The sequence below is a fragment of the Phasianus colchicus genome, chromosome 2, assembly GCF_987193195.1.
Source record: "Phasianus colchicus chromosome 2, bPhaCol1.hap1.1, whole genome shotgun sequence".
Taxonomy (NCBI): Eukaryota; Metazoa; Chordata; class Aves; order Galliformes; family Phasianidae; genus Phasianus; species Phasianus colchicus.
In genome coordinates this window covers 73,606,974-73,622,988 of record NC_143437.1, presented here as the reverse complement: position 1 = coordinate 73,622,988, position 16,015 = coordinate 73,606,974, and the positions used below count along the sequence as shown (strand labels likewise).

The 16,015-nt window shown below is 35.5% G+C and overlaps 1 protein-coding gene across 4 annotated transcripts in view; it reads right to left on the bottom strand.

Moving 5' to 3' along the window:
• Positions 1-16,015, bottom strand: part of EPHA7 (EPH receptor A7) — a 155,080-nt gene that overhangs the window by 100,097 nt on the left and 38,968 nt on the right. For all 4 annotated transcript variants that reach the window (XM_090135997.1, XM_090135994.1, XM_090135995.1 and 1 more), the window contains 2 exons: positions 2,387-2,542; positions 1,185-1,520 (listed from right to left, as the gene is read on the bottom strand). In XM_090135997.1, the coding sequence (XP_089992123.1) occupies positions 1,185-1,520; positions 2,387-2,542 (492 nt within the window). The remainder of the gene's footprint in view (positions 1-1,184; positions 1,521-2,386; positions 2,543-16,015) is intronic.

Sequence of the window (16,015 nt, the reverse complement as noted above, 5' to 3'; positions counted from 1 at the left end):
TTTGTAGGCGAGGAGTGAGGAAGAGAAAGTGAAGTAAAATTTCTTGTCTTTTTTTAAATTACTATCTTTAAAGTGTAAATTAACTAAATAGCCAAGTTTTCCTTGATTGTTCATGCAGCAATCAACAAACAGTAAAAATGTATGGTAATTTTGTCTTCAGTATCAAGCAATAGTATAAGGGAATAATTCTACCTGAAATTATATAAATATAAATATATATATATATATATAAATATAAAAAAAAGAATAATCTGATCACAATAAAAATTTCCTCCAAGATGTAAATATGAAATATTCTTTAAAACACTGAATAGCTGTTCCTATAGCAAACATCAGTTATTCATATAATTTTTAAGGCACTTCTTTGACAGACAGATCTTGCAATTAATGTTTGGTTTAAGATAAAAGAATATAAAAAGTTAGTTTTTGTGATATACTGCAGATTCAGAGGCCTATGTTTTTTTATCAAGAAATAACTTACCATTTCAGAGTCCCAAATCTGAGAATCCTATTTTTTCCCTGAGTATACAGACAACCAAAGCCCTATTCCCCCTGGGGTGATACGCTAGTTTGATTTTATTTTCCCTGACATTTCACCTGTCAGATTATGATAAGCAGAAGAAACAAAGACTAACCATCACATTCTCACTGAATCTCATAATCAGATATTTTGACATACAAGATAAATTAGAAATGTAATCCTGAGGGAAAACATGAACACCAAAAACACCATAACATATCCAAATCATCTTCTAATGACCTGGGACTCCTATACAGGTTTAAAATATTCAGAACGGAAGCCTGCATAAGACTGTCATATCTACTTTTTCTTCAAATACTAGGGAATAGCATACAATGATGTAATATAAAAAAATTGCAGAATATAAAAAATCTATTTTATTATAAAGTTGAATAAATAAAGTTAAATAATAAAAATATTTAATAAAAAAATTATGTCCTCTTTAAGATTTTCATGCAGCTTTCTGAAAGCAATCCTGAAGCCAATAAACAGAAGAGCTCACCAAGAAATAGTATAGACTCAAATTAAGGAGTTGGCAAAGCAAAAAGATTAACGAGCCCAAATGCACCAAACATGTTCCTGATTTACCACACCTGTGGTTTGCATGTTCCCAATTTCTCTTAGTCTCACACTGTTGAGATTCATACAAATGATAAAATCTTACCTGCTTGACCAGTGGTAATACTGACAGCTGCAAAAAGCCTCTGGGAACGACTCAAGTCAGACACTCCATTCACAGCTTCAACTTCAAATGTGTAGTTAGCATGAGCTAGCAGGTCCATGACAGTGACATAGTTATCTACTAATCCAGATTGCTGGGGCATGTATCCGATGTTACTCCCACAAGGAACACATTCACCCTGCTCCCAGCTGCACCTCTTGCACAAAATGCGGTAGGTGACATCATTTCTTCCCCCATTGTCAGCAGGAGGACTCCACTCTAAACTCACGGTAGTCTGGTTGATGTTGAAAATGAGGTTCTGTGGTGCAGATGGAGGTCCTGTGTAACAAAAAAAGTCCAGCATAAAGGCACAGAACCACAGTGGGACATGCAGCTAGTATTCTAATTACTAAGACAGAAAATAGTTGAAGCATTTTTCTTCACATAAACATTTCATTATTTTTTACAACAAGCTCCATAAAAGCTTCCTTGAACTCACTTGGCAAGAGCTTTATTTATTTTCCATTAAGGCATCAGGCTAACAATTGTCTGTGTATTTACTGCAACTGACTCGAGCTGTTTCTCTTCTGTGCAATTAAAAGGATTGGTTAATGTACCTTAAAGGTTGCCTTTTATAGTTTTCCTAGTATGGGAATTGTTTCGTTCTTCTAAACATATAGCATCAGCATGGTAATTCTTTGTTATGAGCTGCGGTATGATTTACAGAGTATCTGGTGCTGTTTTGGATTTAGCAGACTTCCACTATTCGAACCACCTATCTGTGCAGGCTAGTCTATCTGCAGTTGCAAGATTAAGCCAGATCCAATCACTTTTCAATTAAAACTCAAATCTTCATAAGCTACTTTGTATTTTTCATGTTATTCATTTTGATATTATATCATATAAAATACATAACCAGCATGAATTTTAAAGCCATGGGAAAAGTATACATGTATTCCATTAAGAGTTACACACTTACCCAACATGCAATATTTTCCAAATTTACATCAAGCAAATGTGAAAATTACATTTCTGCTCATTCCATATTCACTGTCAATTTTTTCCCCCTCTGCCTTTCAATTTCATTTACTGTTGCAAATGTACTTTGCAAATACAGAAAAAGTCAACCGAAACTACTAGCTACAAATGACGGCACTTGGTTGGTTAAGCAATGTCCTTTACTATTAAACTCACAACTGACTCACTTGTGCATGCAACATATGGTGGATCAGAAGGCGCTCTGTAATAGCTATCTTCACAGTCGCATCTTGAAGATCCTTCCTTGTCAGAAAAGCTGTGAGTAGGGCAGCGGGAGCACTGCAGATCTTGTGAAGATGATTTGTAGAACCCACGTCCGCAAGCTAAAGAAGAACAACAAAATTAAAGTTAGATTTGCATAGACTACTACTGTGATCTTTATTCTGTCTCCATTGTATTTAGTACACATTGCTGTGAACATCTAAACTACCCATTCTATTACAGTGGTGAAAGCAAGATACGCTCACAATTTCTCTTTCTCAAGTTGGTGCTATTAATGTTTTTGTGGCATTTTTATGAATGCGAGCATATGCTACAAATATGCCAGCAGTTCACAGCACAATGTTTTAACACAGAAGGCCACAGAAATAAAACAGACATCGTTTTTCACCACAGAAGAGAAGAATAATGTGCAAAACAACTGGAGTACTTCCTGCAGTACTTCAAATAAGTGAAAAAAGACTGGAGAAGCTCTTTGCTTAGTCCACTGAAGAGTTCTGGTATCTGAATCAGTTGATTTGGAATTAATGGAGCAAAAGTTACTGATCTGAGAAACCCAAAGAAGCCATAAACCACTAGAAAAGCCTCATCCCCAGGAAAAAATGAGGTGTGAACACTTGTTGGACAGGTGGTGCTGGTATGGAACAAGCAGAAAAAGGAAGAGGGCAGACAGCATGAGTTGCACAAATCAAATATTTTTTCCAGTTTCGCGGAGACAACTAGGCTGAAACAAATATAACAAAACTTCTAAGGAAGGGTTAGAAGATGGACAATTGGAAATATACATGTAAGATCATTTCATATTTTGCTTTGTGTTCTGTGAACCCATGAAAGTAAAGATGTATGGTGTCCCAGAACTTACATTAAGAAATACTTTTATCAGCTACTGTCAGAGTTCCCAAAGCAGAAACACCCATAAAGCATACCTCCTGCAACACTTTCAAGCTGAGGACTACAACTCAGAAAGCCAGCTTAAGAACTGCTCAACTACATGAGCTTTAGGGTTTGGGGAAGACAGAAGTGGAGATCACACACTGTTCAAATTGGAAACAGATTAATTCTCCATTTCAGCGTTGAGGTTATGGGCAAACTTACAAGCACTGCCAACATTAAAAAACAAAACAAAGCAAAACAAACAAACAAACAAAAAAACAGAAAACAGAAGTATTCCAGAACTTTCTAATAAAACAGAAGATTTTTATAACCACACTATTTTATTCAATTTCTTTTTCCTCATCCTTCTTAAACAGTCTAACTGTCTTCTAAGCCGTCACCTATATGTGAAGAACTGTGGGTGAAACTTAGTATTGGGTATCAAAATATTAAAGCTAGTTAAATAGTCATTCTGAATTCACAGGGAGAGAATTTACTTTGGTTATATTCATATTTGCTTGGATGTTTTCTCAGAACAGAAGTGCAAAGTATCAGAAGACGCTGATATTTAGAGCAGTTATTTCTGTTATCTGGTACTGCAGTGATGGAAAGAGTATCAAAACAATGAGCTTTATCTAAATCTCACTGACGACAATGAAAAGTCTTTGACTTTGGTAGCATTTGGACTGGAACCACAGTATAGCTGTGGCCATGTGACTGTTGTTAATCTGATGAATTTTATGCAATTGAAAAAAAAAAAACTTGGAAGTAAGATAATATTACAGTTGCCGAATAAGTTAAATCCACACCAGTATAATATAATAGGAAATTCTGGTCCTGTATTACTCTTTATCAATATATTAACTTTCTGAAGAAAAATATGCCTGAAGGACAGGAAGCACCATAACATTTAGTTTGTCATGCTGAAAAAAAAAAAAAAAATCAACAAGGGAATGGAAGCTAAATTACCTGGCAGAGAAAATTAGCATACAAAGCATGTATCCTTTGACTTTGACAAAGGGGCATGAGTTTGTATTTTAAATAAATAAATAAATAAATAAAATCAAGCTCTGTTTGTAAAACATGCTACAGTTTGAATCTACTACGGTAGCTGTGTAGCTGTACATGTATGCCATTAAGAAAAGGAGAAAAATAATTTCAGAGAAGCACTTTGGGTAAACACAAGCAGTGAAATTATAGTTGTGGTAAATTTAACTCAGAATTAGTCTTTTACACATTCATTCAAGATTCAGAATTTCCTGATCAAAGACAAGGAGCACAAAAGCTGAACTGATTTGTATTCATGTACCTTAAGACATGTATTTAAACTTCCGTCTGCTCTTTCAGCACTTGCAATTGAAATGTAGCTAAAATGACCAAATAATAGTTTCCTGCCTTTCTTAAATAGTCATGTTTCTCACACGCCGAGCAAAACACTGGACAAATACACTGGGTCTTCCAGCACACAGCCCTCTGCAAAAGCAAAGAGCAACTTAAAAGGCAAAGATCCCCACTGTGATTCCAGTCTGTCCTTCTCAGCAGGAAACATATCCGAAGCAAAGACACGGAGCAAAATAGAGATTTCAGACAGAAAAAAAAAAAAAAATGTAAATAGAAAACTCCTTTTAGTATTTGTTTTCTGATGACTTGATCGCGACATTTATATGCTTAGATGCTTATTTAAAGTAAGTGTGCATTTCTTATTAGACTTCAAAGGAGATGAATATCTGATACTAGTTTACATGACTGAAAGCCATTTATTCCCCCACATAGCACACCAGAGGCAGCAAGTTCACGCACTTGAACCACGCTACAATTCCATTCTCTTTTTTCCAAGAAGAGGTTTATGTGATGACATGTAACATGAAGGGGTGATTACCCCTTCAACTTATACATCCTGTAAATTTAAGGGGCAGTGTATTCCAGAAATGACGCTTTGAACAGCAGAAAAATTGTTTTAAAAAGGATTTAAGAAACTATGTAACTCTTTAGATAGGAAAGTATGCCAGAGTACACATCGCAATTTTCCCACTTTTCTTCACAAACTGATTTTTATCAAAATAAATTTTCAGTTTAGCAGAAGAATATAAGATTGAATAATTATATTGCTCTTAAAATGCTGTATTAATTATTAATTATTAAATACAGTTAAAATGTTGTATTTAACATTGTCCTCATCAAGAAACTTATAACTCAAAATTCTATCAAGACAGTGTTGCACAGACCACTTACCGAAGTGTGATCACAAGTTGGAAAAAACAGCTTCAAAATACTTTTTTGACTCTTTTACTTTCTTTTTTTTCCTTTCGTTTTACTGTGCCAAATTATCAAGGTGAATTTTAGATATTACAAACAATTTAAATACATTGTTTTGTTCTATTTTAAATCCATCTAGTCCATCCAATTTAATACTTTATATAATAATTTTAAGATCACAGGGACAGATGGCATAAAATCCCCTCTGCCACCACCTCCATGAGCAACATTATAAAAATATTAATTGTTAAGATGATGATGATGATAATAATAATAATAATAATAATAATAATAATAATAATAATAATAATAACTAGCCAAACATTACATGGAGTTCTGCATATGCAAATCTTAAAGTGATAAATCTAAAAATAAAATCTGAAGATAAAAAAAGAAGTGTATATGGTTCTTCAAAAGTATCTCTTGGACAAACTTGAGGTAGTTCAAATTGGATTTGATCACATCCATTTTAATATCTCAGTTCACTGGTGCAAGAGAGCAGTCAGCAGTAACACATTTTGCCAACACAGGAGTCTATCTTGTAAATCAGACTACAGAGCTGAGGCAGTGATGGGAGACATGCAGTCATGTGTACCTAGTGAGGCAGCACTCTGAACGTGTAGCCATAATCCATGCCAGCCTTGGTTTCAGCAAATTGGAACTCCTTGGTTCTCAATCAAGCAAGGTAAGATTCAGTGATTTTGTTACTGAAGGGCTTCTAGGATATTTAAAAAGGTGCAGGTGACAAAGAGATAAAAGCCGGCACAAAACAAATTTACTTCTATTTATTGTGAACTGGTATTTTAAGCTGTTTATTACGAAGAGCAGCCATTCCCAGATGAAGCTTATATTTTGCCCAAATATGCTCCAAAGTTTCACCCATTTCAAACCCACAGCAGTCACACTTTACAGGCAGCACGGAGGCAAATAACACCTATGAACATAATGGAAAATAGTCTTGAAAAGTTAGCTAATAATTATTTCCCCACAAATTACAAAACCCACAATAAATGTAGGAGAAAATTGTACTTCAGCTAAGTTCTTTGCTTACTACATGATCCTCACAACTGCTAAAGACTGACCACTTGCAACTACCCAGGACTGCCAAGCACCTTGGACTTTATTCACCAGTGATAGCCAGGGCTCTCCTCAGAGCACATCTTCCCACCTCCTCTACAAAACAAAGAGACTTCTTCTGTTTGGAAGCTGGCAGAGTTCCACCGTGAAATACAAAGCCGATGTGAACTGCCCTCAGATGGAGAGAGAGCCTCCTTCACGACAGAGCTGAATTTTGAAACTGAGCAGGGCATGTCTTTTCATATTTAAACTTCCTTGTCTGAAAGCCTTAGATAAAGACCTCTACTATTCTGTCTCAGTGTGATGAAAGACCCCAGTGAAGATGACACTAGCAATATTTCTTGGCTTGTAGCAAGGTGCTTTCTTCCTCTACACTCAGTTGCACTCAGTTGCACTCAGTCATAACAATGATGTATCGTGACAGCAGGATCTGGCTGGGCTGGGTTGCAGTGGCAGTGCAGGACACCCCTCCAAAGATGTGTTTAACATATGCCACTGCAGTCTGTGCAATGACAAACATTTTGAGCCAATGCAGTTGAGTGCTTAAGGACTTATCCAAATACTGTAAATAATGAAATATTGAAAAAACAGAAATAAATACTGAAACATTAACATACTCTACCAAGAACTATAATGCCACCTATCTGGCACACCAAGGCACTTCCCGTTCTAACTAGAGAGAGTGACTCCACTTTATGTAGAAAAATAGCAGCTTCTCTGCTGTGAGCACATCACATGCCTTGGTAGACTGGCAGAGATCAAATAATATTTTTCTTTTCATATCAAAAAAAAAAAAAAAAAAAAGCAATTCAGGAAGAGGGAACGAAGACAGATGTGACAGATGTGGAAAGCAGCAAACAGCATTCCAGAGTTCCACTTCTGGGACAAGAAATAGGAAAAAAGGAGCATGTTAAATACTGTTCATTTTTATGTAACCTTTTCACTACAGACATTGTGGAAATTCATTTTGCTTCTAGAAGAGCTAGGGGATTGAAATTAGGAGGGATGATGGAAATATGGTAAGAGTTAAGAATGCCACGTGTAACAATTGATGTTTATCTAGCCAAAGTAGAAAGAATAAACAGTTGTACGGTTAATCAAGAAACTTATTTGCCACTACAACAACACAAACAAATTATAAAAAAGAAATCTCAATTTGTAGAATTGAGGCTTGTAGGTGATGTACCTGCTTAAAGCTTAAAGGGCACAGAATTGTTTCAGCATGTTAAACACTTGATTGAACATGGGTTTTGATTATAATTTTTCAGTTTATATGAAAATAAGTAAACATAATGAATTGCAAAAAGGTGACTGCACTAATTACTTTTTGGTATAATTTTTAAAAGCAGACTGATGTTTTTTATAAAGAGAGAAAAATGAAGATGCCATAATGTGTCAGCAGAGTTGCATTTACAGTTGTAAGTAAATTTTAGTGGCACACATGCTACAGTTTTACGTACACTGAAGAATGTGAAACTACAGTTTTAAAATGGATACTTTAAGAATGCCTGCATCAAAAGATGGCAAAGTAATAATCACAGAGTTTTAACAATTTACTGACTTGGGATTAAGACACTCTGAGAATAGCAACATGACTGCCCACCTCAGCCACTCTCCCTGCTGACTTGAATAAAGTAAGTTGACTATCTGTAAAAGTGATCCTATTCACTGCATTTTTTTCCTATAGGCAATGGCTAGAATTTGTTTCACATTTGTGCATATCATTTTTGTGATTTGTTTCATGTTATCTTAATCAACTCCCTACATTTCTACCATCCCTAAGCCTGTGAACATTAAAGACAATTCAGCTAGCCCCCTTTTCACAGAAATTACGTATACACAAGGAATTTGTGCAGATGTTTCCTGGATAAAGTTATGCAGCTGCAAAGACTTTATTAATTATAAAATGCAAAATGGATTGTTCTGTAATTGAAACTCTCTGGGGCTCTGATACATTTGAAAATTAATATACATACATGTATGATCAGGACATAGATGGATGCTGTTAGATTATTTACTACAGATGGATATTTTAACTAATGCAGAAAAAAGGGCTGGTCTTTCTCCACTGGAGCTTTCAAATATTTGCTTCATATTAATGTCTATGGTTCCATAACTCAGGGCTGAAAGCACAGCTTGCAGAAACAGTACTCCCACTGCTAGTGTTGCTGACCTCATCTACGATGGACAGGTCCAGAATCTTTATTTTAATCCTATTGACAGCGCCTCAGTGGGAGTAATTATAACAGTCGGCCACAAATCCAGACCTCCTGTCACTGATATATTAGGGTTTTTCAAGATGAAAATGGGCAGCAGACAAGGAGGATGAAAACAACATGGGGTAGTGATTATAGCAAGATTTGTCAACCCCCTTCTGTATGAACCTGCCACAAACATATGACAATTTGGCATGGGGGACACCAGAAATGCAAGATATTTAATCTTCTACAGTATTAAAAATAAAATATAGAAAAAAATTTGGTGTTTGGTGGGCGTTGTTCTCTTATGACACACCTGGCTAGCAGATCACAACATCCGCCACACATTCTTTTTAGTCAATATATCTGAAAAGTTTAGACAAACTGAAAGCGGGCTGTTATAAAATAATTCCCAAATGTGGACTTCAGTGTGAAATAGCAGACATAAGAAATCCAGTTGCTAAAAAAGACTTTATAACCTCTGATCCTCCTTTTCAATAATTTGTGTACATTTAGGTCATTACTATGTTTGAAACAGTAAATTACTTTTATAGTGAGAGATGTCATCTGTTATGCCCTCTCTGGCACCTAATATATATTCTTTTATAAGGATCTCAGACTGTAGTATTTTATTTGTCTAACTACTAGGTAATGATAAATGTCTAGCTGAAAAAGATGTTTATTTTAGCTTGATTTTTAAACTGCAATAGCATCTGAAGATTATTCATGTTTCAACCAAGGAATTATGTTGTATGGTTTAGTCAGAGTAAACTTAAGACTCTTAATGGTGTCTTAGCTATAGTGTGAATGACATATCTAAATACGGCTGTCCCATGGCTGCATACCATCATCCAGTGAATGTTTGCTGTTGCCTGTCAGGAATCTCTCAGACCTGGTATTCACTTCCCAAGCCTAATATGCCCTTATTGTCCAAAGTCCTACTAATGCCTTTTGAGAGATGTTCACATACCACTGTTCACACAAATGAAGATCCAAAAATAGAATGCTTGCTAAGTAATAGTTACTTACGCACATTTTTTTTTTTTCCATCAAATGAAATGAAACCTCTACTTCCCTAAATATTTGCTTCAGAAAATTACTGAGTACATAATCTTGTGTGCCTATTCAACATACATAGCTGCAAAGAAATGTTGTAATTAAAAAAACTGTTCTATGGTGTTTTGCTGGCTAATTTATACACAAGGACATAGCAATCAGAATGAAGAACATAGCTCACAAATCAAAGAATAACCAACATTGCTATACCATAACAGCAAAATTACTTAGAAAGTAAAGATTCCGAAGCACATAAAGGACAACATTTAAATGGCAATTAATAAACTCTAGTGTTGTCTTGATCACAATTATTTGAGTAAATCAAAAGTCATGTACTGAGGCTATGACATAATCTTTCTCCATATTTTCAGAGTTTGCAAGGATTTGGGCATGCGTCTCTCATTAACTTTGCTGGGAACCAAAAATAAAAAGCCACTCCACATTTGGGGAAAATTAACATGAGAGAGATACACTCAAAAACAGACACAATGGAACTCCATTACAGAACACAGAATACAAAAGTGAAAGGTGGGTTACAAAAATGAAAGGAAGAAAGATACAGTAGCTCTTCTCTTCATTTTTTACCTTTTTTTCTCCTTTTTTTTTTTTTTGCTGTGCCCAAAGATTAAGTTTTCAAGGTGTTTGAGTAGCTTCTATGTAGAGCTAAGTGACAGCTCAACTCATGAGTTTAGGAGTAAAGATTCCACACTTAGCAGGACATATTTTAAATTCATCACAAATACGAAACAATGCCTAAAGCATGGATTTTGTCAGCAGTACAAATTTTATCTGTCTTACTCTGTAGGTTCTCAACTGGAGAACTAGTGGAAAAATGCAATCGATTGACTTCTACGTATTTGTTTTTGCTTGTTTGTTTATTTGGGAGGGAGTGTTGTCAGTTTTTTGTTGTTGCTATTTGGTTGTTTTTTAAAAAACTTTGACTGACTTGGTAGTATTTAGCTATGATCTTCTCTTTTAATGTTTTAATTAGCCATTATTAATGGTTTAAGTCATGGTAACTAAGAATCCAGAAGATCTAAGAATAGTAATTATCACAGTAACTTATATTACAAAAGTAATAGTGTTCTGAAAAGAAAGTTAGAAGATTATCTAACTCAGAAGAATAGCACATCATTTACATGCATCACCAGGAAACAGACATTACTTCAACAAAAATAAATCAGCTCTACAAATATTGCTGCAGTTAGTGCTTTATTTCTAAAAAGATGCATGAAAACTTTTTACTAAAAATGTCTCAAACCTGTAGCAATGTATTTTTTAACTTGCACAAAATTCAATTCTAACAGTCACAAGAAAGGAACAAAAAAGCAGTAATGACATCAATACAATACATTATTTCATAAGCTTTTTCTTTTATGTTTTTGCTCCCTTTTCTTTGGGTGTAGTTCAGACAATAAAGGACCCAAAAGATTCCTCACAATCTTTATACACAGTTCTCTTCTTGCAGTGCAGTTCTGGCCCCCAACTTCTCTGACATCAGAGAGGTTCTGCACAGCCTTGCCTTGCCAATTCATAGAGAAATTAATCCTTCAAGGTATTCAATGCACATTAGGTCTTTTCCATTGCAAATATGTCTTGGGAAACGTTCCCTGTTATTTTCTTCAGAGAACAGAATCATAGAAAGTTCCAAGTAGTAATAAAATTGGTTTTGCTTGTTTTCTAAATAAAAATACAGTAAAACCTAATAACTGATAAATCACTTGGAAAAAAATACTTTTGAATTTAAAGTCAATATGATTCCCATGGTCATCTTATCTGACCTTCCAACAAAGCAAGAACCTTTGGATTTCATGAAAAAAAAACATCTTAAACATAGTAGAGGTAGAAACATACCTCTAAAGGAAACTGAAAGTACCAGTTACTAGGTAGGATCTCCTCTCTTTTTTCTCTTTCTGATTTTTAAACAATTTAATTGTTTTAGAATATTGTAGCATCACTGCCTCCACTCAAATAAAAAAAGACTGATCCACTCTAAACAGCTACAACACTATGCAGCACTGAGGCAACTACAAAACAATGACCTTTCTTAAGAAGCAGACTTTTCCCCTGACCTGACTATCTCTAATGCTTATTAAAGCCCCCTGCTAAATGAACAGTCCTACAGTTTGACTGTCAAGCTCCTCTGATCAAGAAGTTACAGGGTTTTTCACCAAATCCCACAGGAGCAGTTTCCAAATACCTGCCAAGACGCTTTTGCTTCCTGGATGCCCATTTTGGGGGAAAACATTTTCAAACTTCCAGAAGAAGAAACATTAACTGGTGAAGTGAAAATTGTGAAAACATTTTTGGTGGAGTTGTTTCTAAATTAGCAAAGGTAGAGTGAAAACAGGAATATGGTTTGGTCAGTAAGGTCTGCAAGCCAAAGAGAGATGGCTGGCAGAGATCAAAGCTTACAACTTGCCTATCATCGTTCAGAGCAGGGTGTCTGAGAATTGTTTCTCATTCTTCCAGCAGAAATACTTACTTGAAGTATTAATAAAATGCCAAGCTAATAAAAACACCATCTTAGTATTTTCTGTACCGATGGGGAGAGAACAGTGCTAGCTTCATTCAGTCTATCTTTATATCATCAATTCCTTCCTCACACAAAGGACTTCATCCTGATGCCCCAAAATCCTGTATTTTAACAACAATCCAGATACAAATTTAATGGGAAAGTTTCCGATAAAGGCCTAAGAATAACGTGAAATGATTTCATGAAATCTTTTTGTCCCATATGAAATAACTGAGCTTTTTTGGGACCTAGAGCATATGGTTTAGGATAAAGGTCTCAGTAAATGAAGTGAGGCAAATAGATTTGTTGGTATAAATTTTCTGAAGCCATTCTGACCAATCAACTTGACGGAGATGTTTAATTTAATTTGACTGTAATGGTGTTTAATAACTGGCTGGCAAGAAATAATTCTGGAGAGCCTATTCATAAAATAGAACAGAAGCAGACGTCTCTATAAGCTTTCCAATTGAAATGAAATTAAAATAACTTAATAACACATTTTTGTTTCCTTTGGACAATGACCTACCATTACCGTTCCAGGCCTTCTGTATGCAGAAATTTTTCACAGGCTTCTGCAACACTTTCCTTGAGGCCATCATTAAAGAGTGGACAAATCCATACAAACAAGAGACCAGCTTTCAAGAACCCACAGGAGCAAAACAATTCAATTTGTGCACAACTGTGCTACAGAATCTAAAAATAACTTTAGTGGCATACACTGGTTTCAGTTATACCATCATTTAATTGTCAATTGTCCTACTTAGAAAAAATGTTCACGTCTATCAGTCCTCACTGGTTCTTATGGAGGAACGGTTATGCAAAAAAGTAACTGTTTTACCTAGTTGCATTGGCCTTGGAGAGGAAGAAATAAAAAATGCTTCTAAGGAGGAACAAAAAATACACTTCAATTTCTTTAAGAAGAGATTCCCTTTCAGGTTCACTGAAGTCAGCACATTTTTTATCAGGGCACAGATTCCAAGTTTAAACTCCTTGTGTATTTAGTGATAATCTTTAGAAATAAAAATGGATTTAACATCTCCATCTAAAGCTTAGAGTATCAATTTAGTAATAGATTACAAATATACAGATCCTCTTTAATGGAGAATAAAAAAAGAAAAAGCATTACAACAGTAATTCACTGATTAAAAAACTTGAATGGAATAAAATCTGGAGAATCTTGATTTGCTTCAACAGTAAGAAAAAAGAGGGTTTTATGAGAAAATGTTCCAGATTCACATCATGTTTTAATTCCAAACAGTACAGCATGAGTTGTGATACTGCGAGATGAAGTTGTCTTTACTAATTGCACATGCAGAGCAGAACTGTGTCATACAGGAGAGAGTCTATCAAATCTGCATGGCAGATCTTTATGGTTTGGAAATGTCACTTTCTACTAAGCACAGAGAAAATAGGGAGGGGCAATAACACAGCTCAAAGATAGCAGCCATCCAAAAAGATAAAGAACACGCTGAGGAAAAGCAGACAACAGATTGTGGAGACAGAACAATCACAGATGGAGGCCAGGTGGGTGGGTCACATTTTTTTTTAAAAAGGTTTATTTTCATATTTAAACAGTACCCCGTTGTGTAAATGTTCAGCAGAGAACTGATAAGAAAATGGATTTGTAAGTGCATTTGAACAAACAACATGTCTTACAGTCAAGAGGGGCTTAGCTGTATATAATTAAGGGATAATGTGCATGGTTGAAGTGTGTGTGATACAACAAGCATTTTCTGCAAGTGATTAAACTCGACTGCAAAACAAAGGAGCTAGATACCCAAAGAAGCACTATGGAGCCAGCATGGAATAGTATAAAAATATGAACTTTCTTTTTGTTATAGAAGACAAGAGGATATTTATCTAACCACACAAAAGATTTTATTCAGTGCAAATGCTGAGAATTTCTGCTTCTGACACCTAATCAAGCTCTTTAACTGAGATTATTACATTCCCATTTTAGCATACGGTCACATTTAATCCCCTAACCCCCTACGAGAGCAGCTTCATGTACACAGTTGTCCAGGTTCACTGGAATCGTGCAGACCGTACTTCTCTGCACATTTCCCAGAGTAGTGGATGCCCTATTCTGGAAGCATTCAAGGACAAGCTGGATCTGGGCAGTCTGATCTAGCAGTTGGCAGCCCTACCCACAGCAGAGAGGTTAGAACTACATGCTCATTAAGGTTCCTTCCAACCTAAGCCTTTCTTTAATTCAGTAACTTCCAGTATCTTAGTATTACTCATCTGAGAGAAATGTTACCACGATCCACACCCACTAACGCAGTGGGTGACTTGAACACTGGATGACTTGAATCATGCAATATCAAGTAAATGAATAAGATTAAACGTCCACTTGCCTACCCGAGCCACTGACTACGACATACATCAATCAGATGCTTGCAAAAAGAATGTAGGTAGAGACAGAGGAGACACACATCTAATAGCAGCCACAAGCATCCTTGATCAATCAGCCATCCTCAGCCTTTTTGCCTAGTTTTCCCTGATAAACATTTTTCATGAATTTGCCAAACTACTTTCTCAAACTACCATAGCTCATCCAGGTGACTAACTGAATACTAAAGCACATTTTATCTCTTATAAGAAACGTACTTAGTGCATGTTTCCATACAATTTCTTATACAACTGTAGGTTGCATAGATATAGCCACACTGACACCAAATCTGGGTATTAATGACAGTTATGTGGCACCAGCCATTACAAACTCTATGCACTTGGCACCACTGACAGCATTGCGAACTCAGGTACATCTCAGCAGAGTCTGCAGCAAAGACACCTAACAATTGCTGTTGCATCTGGCAAGATATCAGGTATATTTCTGACAATGCAAATACAGCAAGACAAGTACAAAACTTTAAAGAAATGGGAAACCTAAATTCATGTTTGTGGGTTTTTTTGTTTGTTTGTTTTTGTTTTTGTTTTCAACTTTTCAAGACTGAATAAGAATAGAAAGTATGCTAATACAATGTGGATGCACCCACATTAGCATTTTTGTTTTAATCCAAAGTGAACTTTTGAAGTGATTTCCTGCTCTTGTCCGCTTACATACTGCTTCACACAGGAGTCATCTCAGAACATGTGAACTCGGTTCCTTTTGAAGGAAAATAACATGAAGATAGACTTCAAGAGTGTAACTTGCATTCCAACCATGTAGCATCCCCAGATAAACCCTGTAGAAATATAGTCAGAGTGGACATCAAGTCCTTAGGATTTTTTTGCTTTACAAATTTACTCCTATTGCTCCATGCCTCTTGCTAGAAACACCACAATGAAAGGAAAAAAACAATTATTTACTTGAAGAATCTATAATTGTTATTTTGGTTGACAAATCCATACATAAAATATCTAACTTATCTAAAACTAATTCAGGGTTTCCTAACTGTGAACAATTTGCATCTCAAGCTTATTTTTTTCTTCAAAATGTTCTGTAAGAAAATAGAATTTACACTCATGCATTCATTCTCAGTGCTCAAGGAACTGCACAGAAAAATAGAGGAAGATAAATGATGGAAGCAAGTTGTTGTAGTCACAAGGAAACAAACAAAAAAAAAAATCACTAAAATAAATAAATGAAATGCTGGTTC